This window comes from Diachasma alloeum, unplaced genomic scaffold, assembly GCF_001412515.2.
Source record: "Diachasma alloeum isolate Michigan unplaced genomic scaffold, Dall2.0 Dall_scaffold_00339, whole genome shotgun sequence".
In the NCBI taxonomy this organism is placed as follows: Eukaryota; Metazoa; Arthropoda; class Insecta; order Hymenoptera; family Braconidae; genus Diachasma; species Diachasma alloeum.
The window spans coordinates 558,592-575,522 of record NW_021680478.1 but is presented as its reverse complement, the minus strand read 5'-3'; the positions used below and the strand labels follow the sequence as shown (position 1 = coordinate 575,522).

Genomic DNA, 16,931 nt, shown 5'->3' with positions numbered 1-16,931 from the left:
GCACTGTCAAAACGGCTCTCAGAAATCCGTGTCACCTCTCTTGGAGCTTTCGCATAAACTAGGATTCGAAAGCTTGTCGAATAATTTTGACGGACTAACGGACCAGTCAAGCACACAATTCCACCGCAGTATAAAAGAGCTTGCTGAGTTGAGCTTTAGTAGATTTGTTAAAACCATTTTCATCCAAAAATTTGTACGAGCTATGAATCTCGTTTGATTAAAAGTACACAGCGGTAATTGAAATGATAAGACAGTCCCTGATTGGAGATCGATGGCCATGATTTTGTCTCAGGAATTCATTTGATATCCTGCACACAACACAAGTAAAAAAATCTCCGAATTAAAAATGCCAAGAACTAGTAATTAATCCCTCATCACCAAAACGTTCGAAGAATTACACCATTCAGATAACCATGTCACCATAGTTTTCACCAGTGTCTCGGTTGTAGTCAACCGACGCTCGTCTCATTTACATCAGAATCCAATTAGCTGTCGGGGCTCTTTAGAGCAACTCCTTGAGGTACCGTGATAAGACAGTTAACGTGCAGGAGCCTTGGGCTGAGGAATAGATGAATGGAGATTTAACGGATCACTGACTGTGACACAATCATACCGATGATTACACGAGAAAAAAAAGACGAGGAAAAATTAGTGAGATAATCAAGTAATGGTGCACTGTTGAAAATTTTCGCTACGATTTTTGCAAATTTTTAACGCAGGTTCATTGAAATTTCAAGGAATTCTGTAGTTAAAAACTCAAACTTCTATGGGAGAATCGATGGAAAGACGAATTCCTGTCCGAACAGGAGTTCATATCCAGCTGGAAATTCATGTCTGGGAAGAATTTTATTTTCAGACAGAAATTCCTGTCTGAGTATAACATTAAAAATTCATGAGAATTAATATAAATCAGAATTCCTGCCCGAACAGGAATTCATGTCCTAGTAGAAATTAACGTCTAGGAAGACATTTGTGTTCAGACAGAAACTCCTGTCTAACTTCAATAATTCATGAAAATTAATGTAAATCAGAACTCCTGTCCAGACACGAATTCCTACTTGAACAAGAATTCATGGCCAGATACAAATTAATATTCAGACAGAAAATCTATGAACATGAAATCTATAACATGAATTCATGTTCAGCCATGAATTTGTATCCAGTTACAGTTCCACTGAAATTCCAAGGAATTTCAAAATTGGAACTTCACAATTCCATAAAAAAATAGATGGAAACAATCAATTTTAGTTCAATCATTTAAAAAAATTCAATCAATCACTTAAAAAATTAGTGGAAATCAGAATTCCTGTCCGGATATGAATTCCTGTCCACATGAACTTTTCTAGATTCTGCTCCGAATTTTTCCTCAATTTCTCTCGTAGAATTTACATTTATTTCTTCACCGTAACAGGAAGAGTGATCACTCCCCCAATAAAAAATACTCAACAACTCCAGTTTCTCCACACGCCAAAACTGAAATCTGGAGTTGAATATTCCTTTCTCCGAACATGAAGGTCCAAAGGGGTATCCGAAACGGTTGAGCGGAGTAGCTTGCATAATTCAGTGTTCATTAAACCGTTGGCAGCCGTCGACGTGGCTTTTAGACTTCAAATATCCCGGGGGTCGACCTAATTCTAGAAAAAGGGGTGGAAATGAATGGGTGAAACATTTCCAAAACGCTGTAAGTACTTCCTTCGGGGGTAGACACTTCAATTTCGGTGTTTAACTGGTTTTTTTTCAGGGGGGATCACTCTTCCGTGTGGGAGTTTGTGTACAGATTAACCGAGTCCAAGTGGCAATAGTGCATTAACGACTTGATGCAAGGAAGTTTTGTTTTAACTATTATAGATTGAGAGAAATCCATACCGAGTGACGAGTGCGGAGTTTTTCGTTCAAAGCCATGTCCACGGAGAGAAATATTCAGCAAAAATTACGGAACAATTCACGTAATCCGCAATGGGGAATCGTTTTCCGGCAATTTTTATAGGAATGAAAGAGAAGAAATCTGAAAGGTTCGGGGAATTGTCAGGTTCATCACCGAACAAAGTACAAAATTGTCACGTAATTTTTCCCGAAGAAGTAAAATCTTACAGAAACTTGCCGACTTATTATGCCTCCAAAATCAAAAATTCTTGAACGTTCAACAATTTTAATGAAGCTGGTGAATTATTTCTACGTTCCGTTCTGTAAAATTTCTCAATCGTTGGGGGAAAAATACGGAACGACTTGTTGTCCCCACAGCGGTGAGTTATCAGACGGGTGGTTAATTTTTACGGAACAAATCGTAGAATTTATTCGAAGCGTAATTTGTACTTTTCTGGTAATTTTTATAATAATGACAGTTTACATTAAAAAAATTCCCATTCGTTTCAATAATATTTTTGTCAAAAATCAATAAATTCATACATTAAGTTCAATGGAAATGTTTTAATTACAAAAAATAAATACTTAATCCATCTGATATGAACAATTAGGGGAGGTCTGGAATTGAACCCCAGGTTTCCGGACATTTTACAATGATTTTATTATTTAAACTTCGCAGGTCTGAAGGTCTGAATTTGAATCTCGATATTGAACCGTTAGAAAACATTTTAAAAATCTGAAAAAAAATGAAAAAGTTTACTTTTAGAGGAAGATTGACGAAATAAAAAATTGAAATTTTTGGCAATTACGAGCATTTTCTATAAATATTTTATAAACAACAAATTTTCCATCATAAAAATTACTTGTTCTGAATCGTAACAAATCTATTCATATTCACAATTTTACCAGAAATCGATTTCATGCCTTAAAAAATGAGGTTTCCACAAGTTTAAATAATTTCAATTATTTATTTATAAACAACGATTGTTTAAAAAAATTATAATTCTGTGCAAAATGTAATTTGACTGACGCCGAATATTCATGATTTTTTTCAAAATTTTCTCCCGAAATTTAATTGACAAACTGTAAAAGATACTTGGATATCCTTACGTTTGAATAGAAGCAGTTTTACGAGTTATAAAAACCCATTGTTTCAATTTAAATAATTCTCCAAGTGGTCGACCCTCCGCCACAAGGATGAATTTCTCTCAATATAGGGCACTCATCACCCCGCCTCATCTGACGGACACGACAAAACGCTTCAAACCCCCAGACAAGTGACAATCCCACCGCCAAGATAACTCCACGAGGTTTTCCAGCGTTAAAAAATACCACCACAATGTGTATGTGTCATGTGACTGCCCCCCATAAAATGTCCTAGTACCCCGAATCTCCGGGAGTTTTCTTAATCCAAGAGACATTGAACGTTAAAATGCAAAAAAATAAAAATTTTGTTCTCTTCATGGATGAGACGTGGGCAAGGGCTGTTGGGTGTTACAGATGCGGATTTCTGCTGTGGATTGCGATCGCCTGGTGACACTATTGGCCGGACTAACCAGTCGGCAACCCCTAGCGACCCCAAGCAGAACAAGAACCAGAACAATAACCACTACACGCCGCACCAACACCTTCGCACTCACCTTCGCGGTCCGTCCCAAGTGTCTTTTATTGATAAAAAAAAATGGAGGACAATTGAAAAAACCTGATTAGTTTGTATCCTATCTCCGCGCTCGATAACGCAGTTGCATGGAGAAACAAGTTGCGGAAAAATTGCAAAAAAATCAAGTAATAGTGGAGCGAAAGTCAGTTCTAGGCTAAAGAGTGTTTTTCACTCTTTATCGAGGGAAAAAGCCCATAAAAAATTATGTCTGTAAATGTGAATTACTCAATGTCTGGATTTTTTCTGTAACGGAGAAGCATTTTTTTACCAAACAGTGCACTATTAGAAAATTACTCTTGAAATTTCAAAGGGAAAAGCTTGAAATTTTTTAAATTTCTGGATATTTTTTCCTTGACGAATCAGTTAATTTCTTGAATATTCAAGTAATTCTCAATTGTCTGAACATTGAAAATTTTTCAATGTTTAATTGGAAATACTGAAAATTTTGAAAATTCAGGTAATACCTTTATGAATTCTCAATCTATTGAAAATTAAATTGTATGTGATGTTCAATTTTCACGATTGAGTTCGGATATTCAAGTTTCCATTGAAAAATCAATGACTGTTCAACATGAAAAGCCCAATTTTCTGGAATTTTTAAGTGAAATTGGAATTGTATTCAATCTCATAACATCGAAAAATTTACCAAAATTTTCTGCGATTTTCCAGATAATTTTTTTCCGACTTTTCTCTCCGTACGAAGGGTCAATCTCTCCGCCCAAAAATGAAAACGTGCATTTTATTCCTCTCGAGAGAACATAAAAGACAGATTATTGATTCGTGTTTCCATAAAAATTGCATGTTTGAATCACCTTGTAAACTCGTTGACTTACTGAACTGCGTTATCGATCGCAGGGTGAAGAGGTCGATCGATGCAAAAAAAAGAAGTATACGCGAAAGAAAATCCGATGAATCCAGGTGACCGTGTCATCACTGGCAATTTTGCTTACTCCATTCGAGCGAAATTTGTTAAAAATTACCCCTGAATTTTATTAAACTAATTATACATACAACAACTACTAAAATTGATAGTTAATTATTCTCTAGTAATTGTCGACAATTAATGACTATCAATTATTATTTTTTTATGATTATTGTTGATTACTTCACTACTTTATTATTAATCGTCAATTTTTACTAAAACGTTAGTACAAAAGGCAATGATTTCAGTGCAAATACTGATTTTGTTCGCAAATTTTTAACCAAATAAATTAATTATTGAAATTTATAAATCATTATTAACTGATGACGAATTTCTTTTTTATAACTATTTCATAATCTCTATAATTGTTATGATGATTTATTGTTAATTATTCAATTTTACTGGATATATTGGAATTTTTCCCAAAACATTGCGTTTTTTTATATCAATTATTGTAAAGAAAACCAAATGACAAAAAAATAGGTTGAAGAAAATTGAAATTTCCTTCTCACGAAAAAGATTTTATACCCTACGCCGTCATGGGAAAAAATTAAAACTTCATTTTTTCTCATTTTTTGAGTATAAAAAATAAGAACTAAGTCCGTATGCTAAAGATAATCCCCTGCAATTTTCAAACATCACCGCGGTCTCCCCTTAATAAAATTCAGGGCTGATTATCAACAGATTTTTCTCTCCACTTGAATGAAAATATCACCGAGAGTACAAACTACCACTGAGGACACCTTCACCGGCCGTCTCGCGTGTCAGTAGTCTCGTGCATCTAATTCAAAGTTCTAAGGTCATTGCATTCATGTGACTGTCGACTAGATTGCCCCCGTGAAATTCCCAGCATTTATTACAGATTTCCAGTTACTACAGGAGAGAAAGTGCAAACGTTCGACCTCACCCTCGTTATTTCTGTTCCATGTCACAAAGATCCTTGTCACGCGTTGTTTTTTTTTCAGTTTTTTTTTCTTGTCGTATTCACGGAAATCCACGTGTCAAATGCTCGATGTTTACATGTGTATTTTTCTTTATCTGGCGGAATAGTAACCACAAAGGCACCTCTTCCTGTTTTTTCTCGAACTCGTTAAAAAAAATTTTCTCACGCAATTTGACGAACGGATGAGCCTTCAGCGAGTAAAATTTTTCACGAGTTCATTATCCAGAGAAAATTTTACATATGACCGCCCCAGACAGTCAATTTCTCTTATCTTAATTAGTACTTTTATCTCTTCAACTTCATGCATATGTAATATTTACTCAGAGCCACCTCCTCTTTGCTGTTAACTCTCTCGTAATCTCTCGTCTGCACAAGCGCAAGTGGTGAGCTTTTTGACAATTAAGGATATCCAAGTACTTCGTTCAAGTTAGCAACTTTGTTCGAGAAAATTCGGGAGGGTAGGGCCAAACAGACGGCAGGGCAAGACAGACCACTCGCAGAAAATTGGTAATTTTTTTTTGTTCTCTCCTTCAAATGAGGAACACTGAATGTGTTGAACGAAAAGTGAATTTCTTGAATGGTAACCGTCACAGGGGTTTTATAGACAAGAAGTGTCGTTGAACCGCAATTTGGTGAGATTTGCTAATCACCTCAAACCACAAATGACTTTGGAAAACCAATCTTTCCTAGGAATCTGTGTGTCTAAAGGCAAAACGGATATTTTTATATTTATTTCTTGTCTAAACAAGAAGCGCGACAGAAGCCATATGACGGATTACATATGACTGCTACTCTCCACGTATTTTCATTTCTACCAATTTCATTGGTAGTAATGAAACTACTACCAATGAAATTGGTAGAGAAAAAACCACAAATGGTTTTTGGGGAACAATTGGTTTCCAATGCTTGTTTTCAAAAAATAAAACCATATATTCATGTTATACGGCTTTCTCAGTTATTCTGAAGGTGAGAATATTATATTGAAGGTGAGAGTATACATCTCTTATGGAGGCAATGTGTTAAATTACATGTTTTCAAAAATCGTTTTCTCAAAAAAATTTTGGGAAACTGACGTTGATATTGCGCTCAAAAAATACTCCTGGTCTATTCTATAAACTCTGAAGAGGAGTCCTCCCAGAAAAAATTTCCCGAACTACTTGGATATCCTTAAAGCATACAGAAAATCGTTGATGATAATTTGTCGTCCAGAAAGCGAAAAATTACAGATGAAAATTGTGAGTAGCGGTTTTTTTTCCTTTCTCTGAAACTAATTCAATTCCGATGTTTTATTCTCCTCTTTTTGAGGTAATAAATTACGTCCCGGATTAATTAAGCGAATCGAGCATTGGCCGCTATCCGCTTATCGATCGGTGTATATAACAAGTTTGAGAATAGTAATACACGAGCGGAAATTTATATTAAATCGGAAGTACGTGTTTTCCTCGGGTAATGGGCTTTCCACTTTCTTCGATATTGACCTGGAATTTATAATTGTTTTGTGAAACTTTGAATGAACGGGGCAGAATGGATTGTTTTCAATCGTCAATAACTCTGGGAAAATGGATTTTAATTCTCTATTCAATAGAGATTTAGTGAATAGAGATTATGAAATTGCAGTAAACGTTAAATCCATCTGACTTAAAGAGACATCACCGAGTGATATATCGTTTTTCTTTGGTTTTTCGCACATATCACGATTTACATGGCAGCAATAGTTGAAGTCAGTTGGAAAACTAAAAACAATAATCACTGATTATGATCCAGTGCTGTAGAACACGTGCTAACGTTGCCCAACTCTGAGATCGAGACTGACTAGCTCGCGCAACTCCCGAACATGACCGATGTCAGGCGGACATGTACGAGGATATGAAGAATAGGAAAAATTCTAGAGCGGCACTAGAAAAATTCCCCGACAGTACAATAAAATTTCATTAGCTTTTCAAGGCAAAATTCACGGACCCAGAATTTTTCTTGTGCTTTGTTTAAAAAAAATTCACTCTTGTTCTTTGTATCCAAAAAAGATTTTCGCGATTGTAAATTATTATTGACAGTCGCTCGAGGATATGAAGCATTCTTTCAAAATGCTTCATTTAAAAAAATGACAAATTCTCATCTTTTCCACATAGAAATCCCGATATTGACGATTGACAACTATCCGTTTAACCCCACTCACCCCCTTGAATAACAAAAAATTCTCCCTAGTCTCAATAGGTCAATATTTTGAATAAAACCAAGGCAATACTCTTACCCCCTCCCCCCTCCCGCCCAAGCAAGACGTATAATTACTCCCCACTTACTTCTTTATGAGCACAATTGCGTTAGAAAAATAAATGTAAACTACCTGGTGTGTACGTGATAAAATGAACCGGAGAAAAACCGAAAAAAAAGCTGAACCAAAGCTTATGAGTCACGGCGTTGTTTCGCTAATGTGCTGCCGCATGTGCACAGCATGACCTTGGGCTTTCCAGGATTTAGCATAAACTAGCTTTTATGTTAGTGAATAACAATGAGTATTAGAAAATTGGAGTAAGAAAAAAAAACACGAAACATTTGTCAAATCAATGATTCAAAAAATACAATTTCTCTCTAAAAAAAAAAAATTCAGGACTACACCTTGATGTCAGTATTATCATTCAATTGATCTGACAAATGCAATGAATTATAATGTGTCGCCCTCAATGCACGCACGACAATTGTGGCTGTGAGCATACATTATTCCAAGAAGCAAATGGAGATCGTGGTAGTGCTGAGAGAGTGCCTGCACGTGAGGCTCAATTATTCAAGTTAACGTGGTCACATGGAGAATAAAGCTAATTATAAACTACACCTTTCCGTCTGAATCACGGATAAAAGAAAAAGAAAGCAAGGAAAAAAACAGAAAAGTATTGAAGACAGAATCCCCATTTGACGTTCACGCAATCGTTCAACCGAAAAGGTCACTTCGATCCAGAGTCTTTATTGCCACTTGTAAATTGTTTATAAATTTCCCACTGACCTGAAAACAATTCACTTCACTACGTTTGAATCCAAGTTTCTTCACTTGACCTATGTTTTCATTACTTATATATATTATTGAAGTGGAAGTCTTGAGGCACAACTGCGGTACTTCATTCTTTTTGCAATAGATAGGAGAGCACAGTTTTTTGTAGTGGCGGGGCCTGCTGACTGCGCTTCTGTTCTGTGATATCAATGATATTTGTTGAAAATTTTGGGCTTAAATATTAACATAAGCTAATCGGTTTTGTGCTTCCCACTGTTACAGGAACCTTGACTGTCAACGTGAGTGTTTTGCTGTTGAGTCTCGCATCACCCGACGAGTCTAGCTTGGTAAATTTAATGACCTCTTTATTGTTCAACATTTAAATTATGTCGTAATTCCCTTTGAATGTTGCATGCTTGCACATAGGCATTATTTAGGCGTGAAATTGAATTCATTTTGCCATATGAATTTGTGCCTAACTATGAAGTCCTATCGGGGCAGGAATTCACGTCTGAATATGAGTTGGTTCTGACTGGAATTTATTTCGACATATGAATTTATGGTTAAAGAATTCATGTCCAGACAGGAGTTTATGCTGGATTAGAATTTACGTCTGGACAGAAACTTATGCCTGGACATAAATTTAAGTCTTAATCTCATTTTTTGCTCATGAACTCATGTCTGAGTGGGAATTCATTGCTGGATATGAAGTTAAGCTTGGACAGGAATGTCTGTCGGAACGTGAATTTATGTCTAAAGAATTTACGTTTGAACTTGAATTTGTATTCCGGCATGAATTCCTGTTTGGAGAACTTACATCTGAACTGAAATTTAAGACCGGACAGAAATTCATATCGGGTTATGATTTGGCAAGAATTTCTGTTCAGGCAGGAATATATCTCGACATAAATTCATCTCTGGAAATGAATTTCTCGTCATAAAATCCTTATCCATTACAATTCAAAAAATAATGAATGTAATAAGAATATAAAATGACTATTAACAGTCGCCACACATTAAAGAGTCCATCGGGCGTCATTCCAACGAATATGATCCGTCGCTCTTAAAACTCGACCCCATTTCACCCGCATTTTTTCGCTCCCCTTTCTCACAACGCAAATTCCTCCATGTTCCGACAGTTTTTTTTCCTCTCTTCCTTTTTTTTATTCTTCCAGAAATATGAGGTCGAATTCCTCCTTCAACAACAGTGGTACGATCCCCGCTTGCGATACAGTAACAGATCGAGATATGAATTCCTCAATGCAATACACCATCACAATGACATCTGGCTACCGGACACGTATTTCATCATGCATGGGGACTTCAAGGATCCCCTCATTCCAGTCCACTTTGCCCTACGGATTTATAGAAATGGCACTGTCAATTATCTCATGCGGTAATTGATCGTGAATTTATGCCATTATTTCGAATGAATTGACGTTGCGGAGGGATCACTCCCTCGATGTGCCATTGAGAAAGAGTGATTTATTTCTTGTCATTTAATCCCCTCCCCAATAATAGAGCATATGTCTCGTTCATTTATGCTGGTAATCTTCTTCCAGGCGCCATCTCATCCTCTCCTGCCAGGGTAGACTTAATATATTCCCTTTTGACGACCCACAGTGTTCATTCGCCATCGAGAGCAGTGAGTATAAACTATGTTTATATTTTGTCTTGTGATCATCGTTTATCCTTTTCCCTTATCTCGTTCCACTGAGTCTTTATAGGCCAGTTTGTCGATACATCACTTTTGAGTGCCTTGGGTCAGCCACCACCAGCTTTTCATCAGAGTAATAATCTTAACGGCTGTGTGCATTTATCTGGTCGTAAAAATATGGATGATGGTAGTTTTTAGTTCAAAAAATAATTTTGATAAATCGTTGCATAAGTTTACGAGATTTTATGTGGAAGTCTGAACACAATTTTTTAACGAAATTTCCGATAATTTAAAGTCTCACTGAAATTTCAAGGAATTTCGTCACTGGAAATTCATAATTTGATGGAAGAAATAAGAGTCGCAGCAATATTTTTAACTCAAGGAATAGAGTTTTTTATGTTAAAAATAATTCGAAGTGAATCGGATAATTTGAATAGAAACAGGTGCAAATCATAAGGAACAGACGTAGGAAAGGATCATCATGTGCGGTTTGCCTCGTGACCCGTAAAGATATGAATCGCAGAGGTACAGCATACCCTCTCCTGGAGTCTTACGATCGTTCATGTGTTAACGCTTCGCATAACCTCCAGCGTGACGTCACAAATGCGACTGAATGTGTAACGGTATCATTTCAGCTCCACACGATATTTCCATTTCCTCTTGGAATGAAATTTTCCCATCATTCGATTGAGCTACTAAATTGAATGGGTATACATTTCAATTACGAAATTCCTTCGATTTTCAGTGGAACTATAACATCATAAAAATTTATGTTTCAACATGAATTCATGTCTGGACATGAAGTTATGCTCAGACAGGAATTTTTGTCTGAACATCAATTTGTATCTGGACAAGAACCTCTGCCCATACAGAAGTTCATGTTCGGACAGAAGTTCTGATTTTTATTGATTTTCGCAGAATAATTTATCTGAAATTAACAGATTCCATTGATTTTTGCATACTGTTCTGAATGTACAGTGACTGAATTCCTTGAGATTTCAGTGGAACTACAATATGATGACAATTCCAGACAGGAATTTCTGTTTGACTCAGAGTTTCTTTTTGAACATCAATTTGCATTTGGAAATGAATTTCAGATCCGACAGGAATTCATGTCCGATTTCGATCGATTTTTATGGAATAATTGAATTTAAATTTGGAGTTTCCAACCATTTTGTCAACTTGTGAATTTTTAATAACGAAATTTATATAAATTTATATAAATATATATAAATGATGAAAATTTCCAAAAATTACACCGGAAATTTCATCCAAAAATTTTCACCATTGCATTCAAATTGATAAATTTTTTTCCTACCAGTATCGTACGAACAGACGGCAATTACATACGTGTGGAAGAACGACGAGGCGACATTGCGGAAGAGCCCAAGCTTAACCACCCTGAATGCATACCTCATCCGGAACCAGACACTCACGTGTCCGATAAAAGCCAGCTGGCGGGGTAAGCCCAACTTAATCTAATGCCCAGACTATAATTGTACCTCATCATCCTCCCCCATTCCTCGGTTTCCAGGTCACTGTACCGTGACCTTTCACACTCTTCAATACCCCCCAACGTTTCAACAATTCCATTTTCCACGTGTTTTTTATTTTCCAAATGAATTTATTATTCAGATTATTTATTCAACAATTCCACCATCCGATTCAGTTCACCCCCTTTTTTCAAATTTATTTTTTATTTTTGCATTTCATCGGGAAATTTTGACCGTGAACATTTACGTTGAAAATTTTCCATCGCAGAATTGCAACGGGCACACGAATTGAACCGTGTCTGAATAAAAAGTGGGCAGAGAGAGAGCTCATCCCTCACACGTTTGCACACGGTTCACGTAAATCGTTTTCCCCCTTTTCCACTTTTTTTTTATCTTTTCACTCGTAGGCTGGAGTGGAAAAAAAGGAAAATTCGGATCAATAATCCTGGGCGAAAAAGCTGAACATATCTAGGCAATTTAAAGTTCACACTGGGATGTATCGAAAGGAGAGAGACAAGTTGAGGCAAAATCACGAATTTGTGGAGCAAAATTCAATAAAAAATACCTTGTCTGAAGAGAATTTTGCATTTCCTTGGGTGAAAAAATTATTCCCGTAGGAGTGAAAATTACCTCTCTTCATGGAGTACAATTCAACATGGGTTTTGTAATTTTTCGCCAATTCCTACGAAATAGTAATTAAATTTCAGTAGCGAAGCGGTAAAACAGTTCAAGTCGATTTAGCGCTCAGCTGAGTTTTGGAGGAATCTCTCCGAATATAAGGGAGATAACGAAATTTTCGTAATGACCTTTTCTATAGAGCGAATTCAGGGCTACAAAAAAGGTAATGACAACAATTTTGCTATCTCCCGTAGATTTCGAGATGTTCCCTGAAAACTAGCCAATAGTCAACATCTACATAAACCGTTTTATCAATTCGCTACTGATTTTTATTGGAAATAAAAAATTACTTGAAATTTTGCGTCTACCGAGGTAAAAAATATGCCCTTAATTGGAAGAAAATTCATTATTCCTCTCGCATTTTTATCCTTGACATAGACATTTAGAAAATAAACATTAAAATCAAGACTTCACTGAAATTTTAAGGACATTCCAAATTTTTTAGCAGCAGAAATATGAAAATTCGTTTGAATTTTCAATCAAAACATAAATATTCAGTGTCAAATTACATTGAATGTTCGCTTTATTGAAAATTCAAGAATGAATTTTCCTGATTATCAATTTTCATGAAGTAATTGAACTAAAATTTGCTATTTCCATTGATTTAAAAAGAAAAAATCGAATTTTCAATGACAAAATTCCCTGAAATACCAGTGAAACTACAACATGATGAAAACGTCCAAAAAATCTAGGACCCAAAAATCCAAAACGTTTCGCTCCACATTTTCTCTTTTTCAGTAATTTCTCCTCAACATTTCTCTCCCTGCGGAATTTCCTGTTTCCCCATTTTTTAATTCCTTTGTTGAGATTATTCGGTTTTTGTTTTTACTCGTCAGCCTGTGATAGAAGGCTGATGGATCCATTTGCAAATGGAATTTCCGTATAGAGAGGAGAAATAGGGAATGTACACGCTAGGAGGGGCCATAGACAGGCCGAAAAAAGCTAGGCATTTTCGAATTAAAAAAATCAATACCGACGAAAAATGGTGAATTGTCCATTGAAACATTTCAATCTGTCCATTCAGATACATTTTTATTTTATTTTTTTCAGGTAAGTCTCCGAACATTTCGATATCCCAGTTGCTAAAATAATTATCGAATACAAATATTGAAGATAGGTGTGAATAAATAAAGCTATTAATGAATATAAAATTTAAAAAATGCTTTTCGTTTTCGACGCACCATTGCAACTCAACTAGCCGGGTGTCTGTGTATCTCCACGTAATGACACGCAGCACGATGAATTGTCATAGTTAATTGATCAGGTGATGCTGATTCAAGGCACTAGGTGAATGTGACTCTTGTATTTGTGTCGATGTGCTGAGCCAGTGGAGCCTGTACCCCCACATTCTCTCTGTAAACTCTTTTTTTTTGTGATTTTTTTTTCGCTAAAGCACGCAAACTCGTTAGCACTCTGCGATTATTCGTTGTTTTCATAAAAATAAATTGCGATGCGCCCTGTGTGACCCATCGAGTCTAATGGGGCGAAAAAAGATTTTTTATGGATAAAATTTATAGATCAACAGTTTTAATTGAGATTTACGTAAACATGGAGATGAATATTTCTGAGAGAAACCCGAACTTTCCAGAAGCGAATTTGCATTGGGAAAATTTTTGAATGTGACTTTTTCGGTGAAAAATGTTTACTCGATTTTTTTTTCAATTTATTGAATGGGTTGAAATTAAAAATTGAATGAATGAGTGGTTTATTCGAATTGAATGTACTTCGTTTTTAGAATAAAAATGGAAATTTCAGGGACAGTTGAAACATTTTCAAGAGAGTGACATTGAATTCAATTTTTTTTAAATATGGAATGCAATTTAGAGGTGGAAAAAATCATGAAACATCAGATTTTACGGAGAATTCAATAAAATTCCAAATTTTTGAGCAGCAGCAGAATGAAAATTCTCCATTTCACTTGAATTTTCAACGAAAACATGAACATTAAGTACCGAATTACGCAGGTTTTTTAATTAATTGAAAATTCAAGAAAATATTTCGTCAATGGACTAATTGAACTGAAATTTACAGTTTTCACTGATTTTTCCCTAAAATTTGTTTTTTCAAATCCAAAGCTCCCTGAAATTTCATCCAAAATTTTTTAACAATGTTCATTTGAATTAAACAAAAGATTTTATTCAAGTGATTCGTAATAAAACGTTCATTCAAAGATAAACTTAAAGTTCACTTTCATTTTTATTCACATCATATTTTCCTGAATATAAAGACATTTTTTGTTAATCCGAATAAAGACTTGATTAATTAAAAATTGAATAATCGCCAGGAGGAACACCAGAATTAATTTATTAACATGTAAATTCCTCATTTGAAGTCAATTTAACTTTAATTCGATTAGATGTCAATTTTTTTGGATTTCTCTCATTGCATAAATTCCAATGATCAATTATGAACAAAAACATTGCAATCAAACACGAACATTTAGATACCAAAAATGTGAAAAAAAAACTTGGAATAAAAAAAAATTACATTCCTACGTCGGCTTGCTCATGGAAAATTACGATTGACGCCTGAGAATGTGGATTTGCTCTCTAATCAATCTCTGCACGGCATCGAGTGCATGCGTGTGTTCTACGTTTGCGTGCCTCTCTCCTCGAAAAAATGCCAACATCAAAAGTAGAAGGCAAAGTATCCATCAGAGAGAGGGAGAAAAAAATAAATGTGACGATGAAATAGAAAAATCTAGCGAATTGTTAATCAAGAAGACTGCATGTTGATTAGTTGACTAGACATTGCCACATTGTTTCGTTAGATATAAACGTATGAGCCTGATCGTAGTACCCCTAGAGAGAGGTTGCATTGGCAATCTTGGTTCCTGTCTCGCTTTAAAATCAGAGCTGAGGAGAATATTGTGAGAAAAGTCACTGGATAAAATCGATAAAATTAACTGATTTGTCAATGATAAATTAGAAAAACCAGTTTCACGTGGTTAGGGAGTGATAAAAATGAGTCAATTAGAGAATAATGTGATACAAAACCCTGACCTTTTGGCCTACCCGGGTAAATATTGTCGGGAGTAATTACCGGTGTGGAAGAAAATATGGAGTAAAGGTCACGGCTAAATTGTCGAGTGATCTGGCAGCTCATTTTACACTGAGGAGACTAATCAACAAGTTAAAATTATTGCATTTGATCATAGAACTTTTCCAAACATGGATAATGAGATGATTCAATTAATTGAGTCTCATATTTTTGAAGTGGAAAGAAAACAAGCGGGAAATTGGGTTCGTCATAACATAGTCTGTATATTTTCGATAATAAATCAACAATTTGCTTCTGAATGAAATCCAGTAGCGAAGCGGTAAAACGGTTTATGTCGACTTGACTCTTGAATGAGTTTTCGAGGAATATCTCCAAATCTGGAGGAGATGGCAAAAATTTTGCTATTTCCATTAGATTTCGAGATATTAATGAAAAAGTGACCAATAATCAAAAGCAACTTATACCGTTTTGCCGCTTCGCTACTGAAATGCTATGGCCATGTATGAAATTAAATTCAATGATTCATTTAATTCAAGATTGCTGCAAGGTTGACAATCAACGTTGCCCCAATGTTGACAGCAAACATTGTCTCAACGCTGACAGCCAACATTGTCCCAACGTTAAAATGTATCCTGACAAAAAAATGGAAATTTTGGATTTGACAATAACAATGCTTCCATACTCGGAAGCAAAAATTCTCATGAAGACAAAAGACAAATTCGTAATTCGCAAGACAAAAATATTTCTGCAACAATAATTTTTATCTCACACCACAAAGCATTCAAAACTTGGTAATAATCATCCCAAATATTTCTCTCACTTCCAGTGTAAAATGAATAATTAACACGATCATTTCTCCTGAACAAACTCACAATTAAAAGCAAAAATCGGCCAAAAAATAAGAAAATATGTTCTAACCACGTTGAACAACTGGTCTGCTTCGTCTAGAACACTAGGTTTAAAATATCACCGCTGAGGGCTCTAGAAACCAGCGTCATGTGCCGCCCAAAAGTGGCCCAAAAACAAACAAAAATTAACCAAAAAACAATATCTATATATATATATATATATCAGGGGGTGGGCCGCTAGTGAGATTTAGGTGGAAGAACGGTGGCTGTTCTGTTGCAGCACCCGGACAGCTGATTGTCGACTACGAGGACGAGTACGATGAATTTGGGGACTCAAAGTGCTCGCTGTGCCAGCGAAGATTTGAGGAGCAAGGTAAACCCCCGCCCCTCGGAGTGCAAAAAAAATCTCAATCAAGACTAACGATTCAATAAAAGAAAAACAAAAAAAACAATTTGAGTTGTTTTGAAATTCCTCTAACACAATCTTCACGAGTACTCTCTCCCCGCTGTTTTATCGACTCTCATTGAACAAGAACAAAATGGAGGAATGACCGGCAGGAAGGAGACAGGACCAAGTTTACCAACTTAACATTAAACATTAACGAATTACCTCAATTAATTGATTAATTACCTCAACTGTCATTAATCAGTACCATCACCACAATCTCCCACTGTAGCTTCAATGTCGCTTGCTAAATAGTCACCTATTGTCGTTGAATAACGTGTCTAGAACAATTGATGTATCACAAGAGAGTGTCAACATTACCATTCAAAATCGAGCAAATACTCTATAGAAAGATGAACAGCTGTTTTTGTATTTTGTCAGAGGCTTCTGAATGTAATGCCCTCCGTTTACTCGGCAAAGGTTTTCCAGTGCCACAAGCATA

At 35.7% G+C, this 16,931-nt stretch overlaps 1 protein-coding gene across 3 annotated transcripts in view; it reads left to right on the top strand.

Annotated features, from left to right (window-relative positions):
• The window catches only part of LOC107040633 (glutamate-gated chloride channel), a 97,443-nt gene that overhangs the window by 68,147 nt on the left and 12,365 nt on the right, over nt 1-16,931 (top strand). For 2 of the 3 annotated variants that reach the window (XM_015260782.1, XM_015260781.1), the window contains exons 5-8: nt 8,651-8,715; nt 9,544-9,764; nt 9,931-10,013; nt 11,347-11,487. In XM_015260782.1, the coding sequence (XP_015116268.1) occupies nt 8,651-8,715; nt 9,544-9,764; nt 9,931-10,013; nt 11,347-11,487 (510 nt within the window). Of the gene's footprint in view, nt 1-8,650; nt 8,716-9,543; nt 9,765-9,930; nt 10,014-11,346; nt 11,488-16,324; nt 16,418-16,931 lie in introns of all 3 variants that reach the window. The other variant, XM_015260783.1, reaches the window with a different exon arrangement.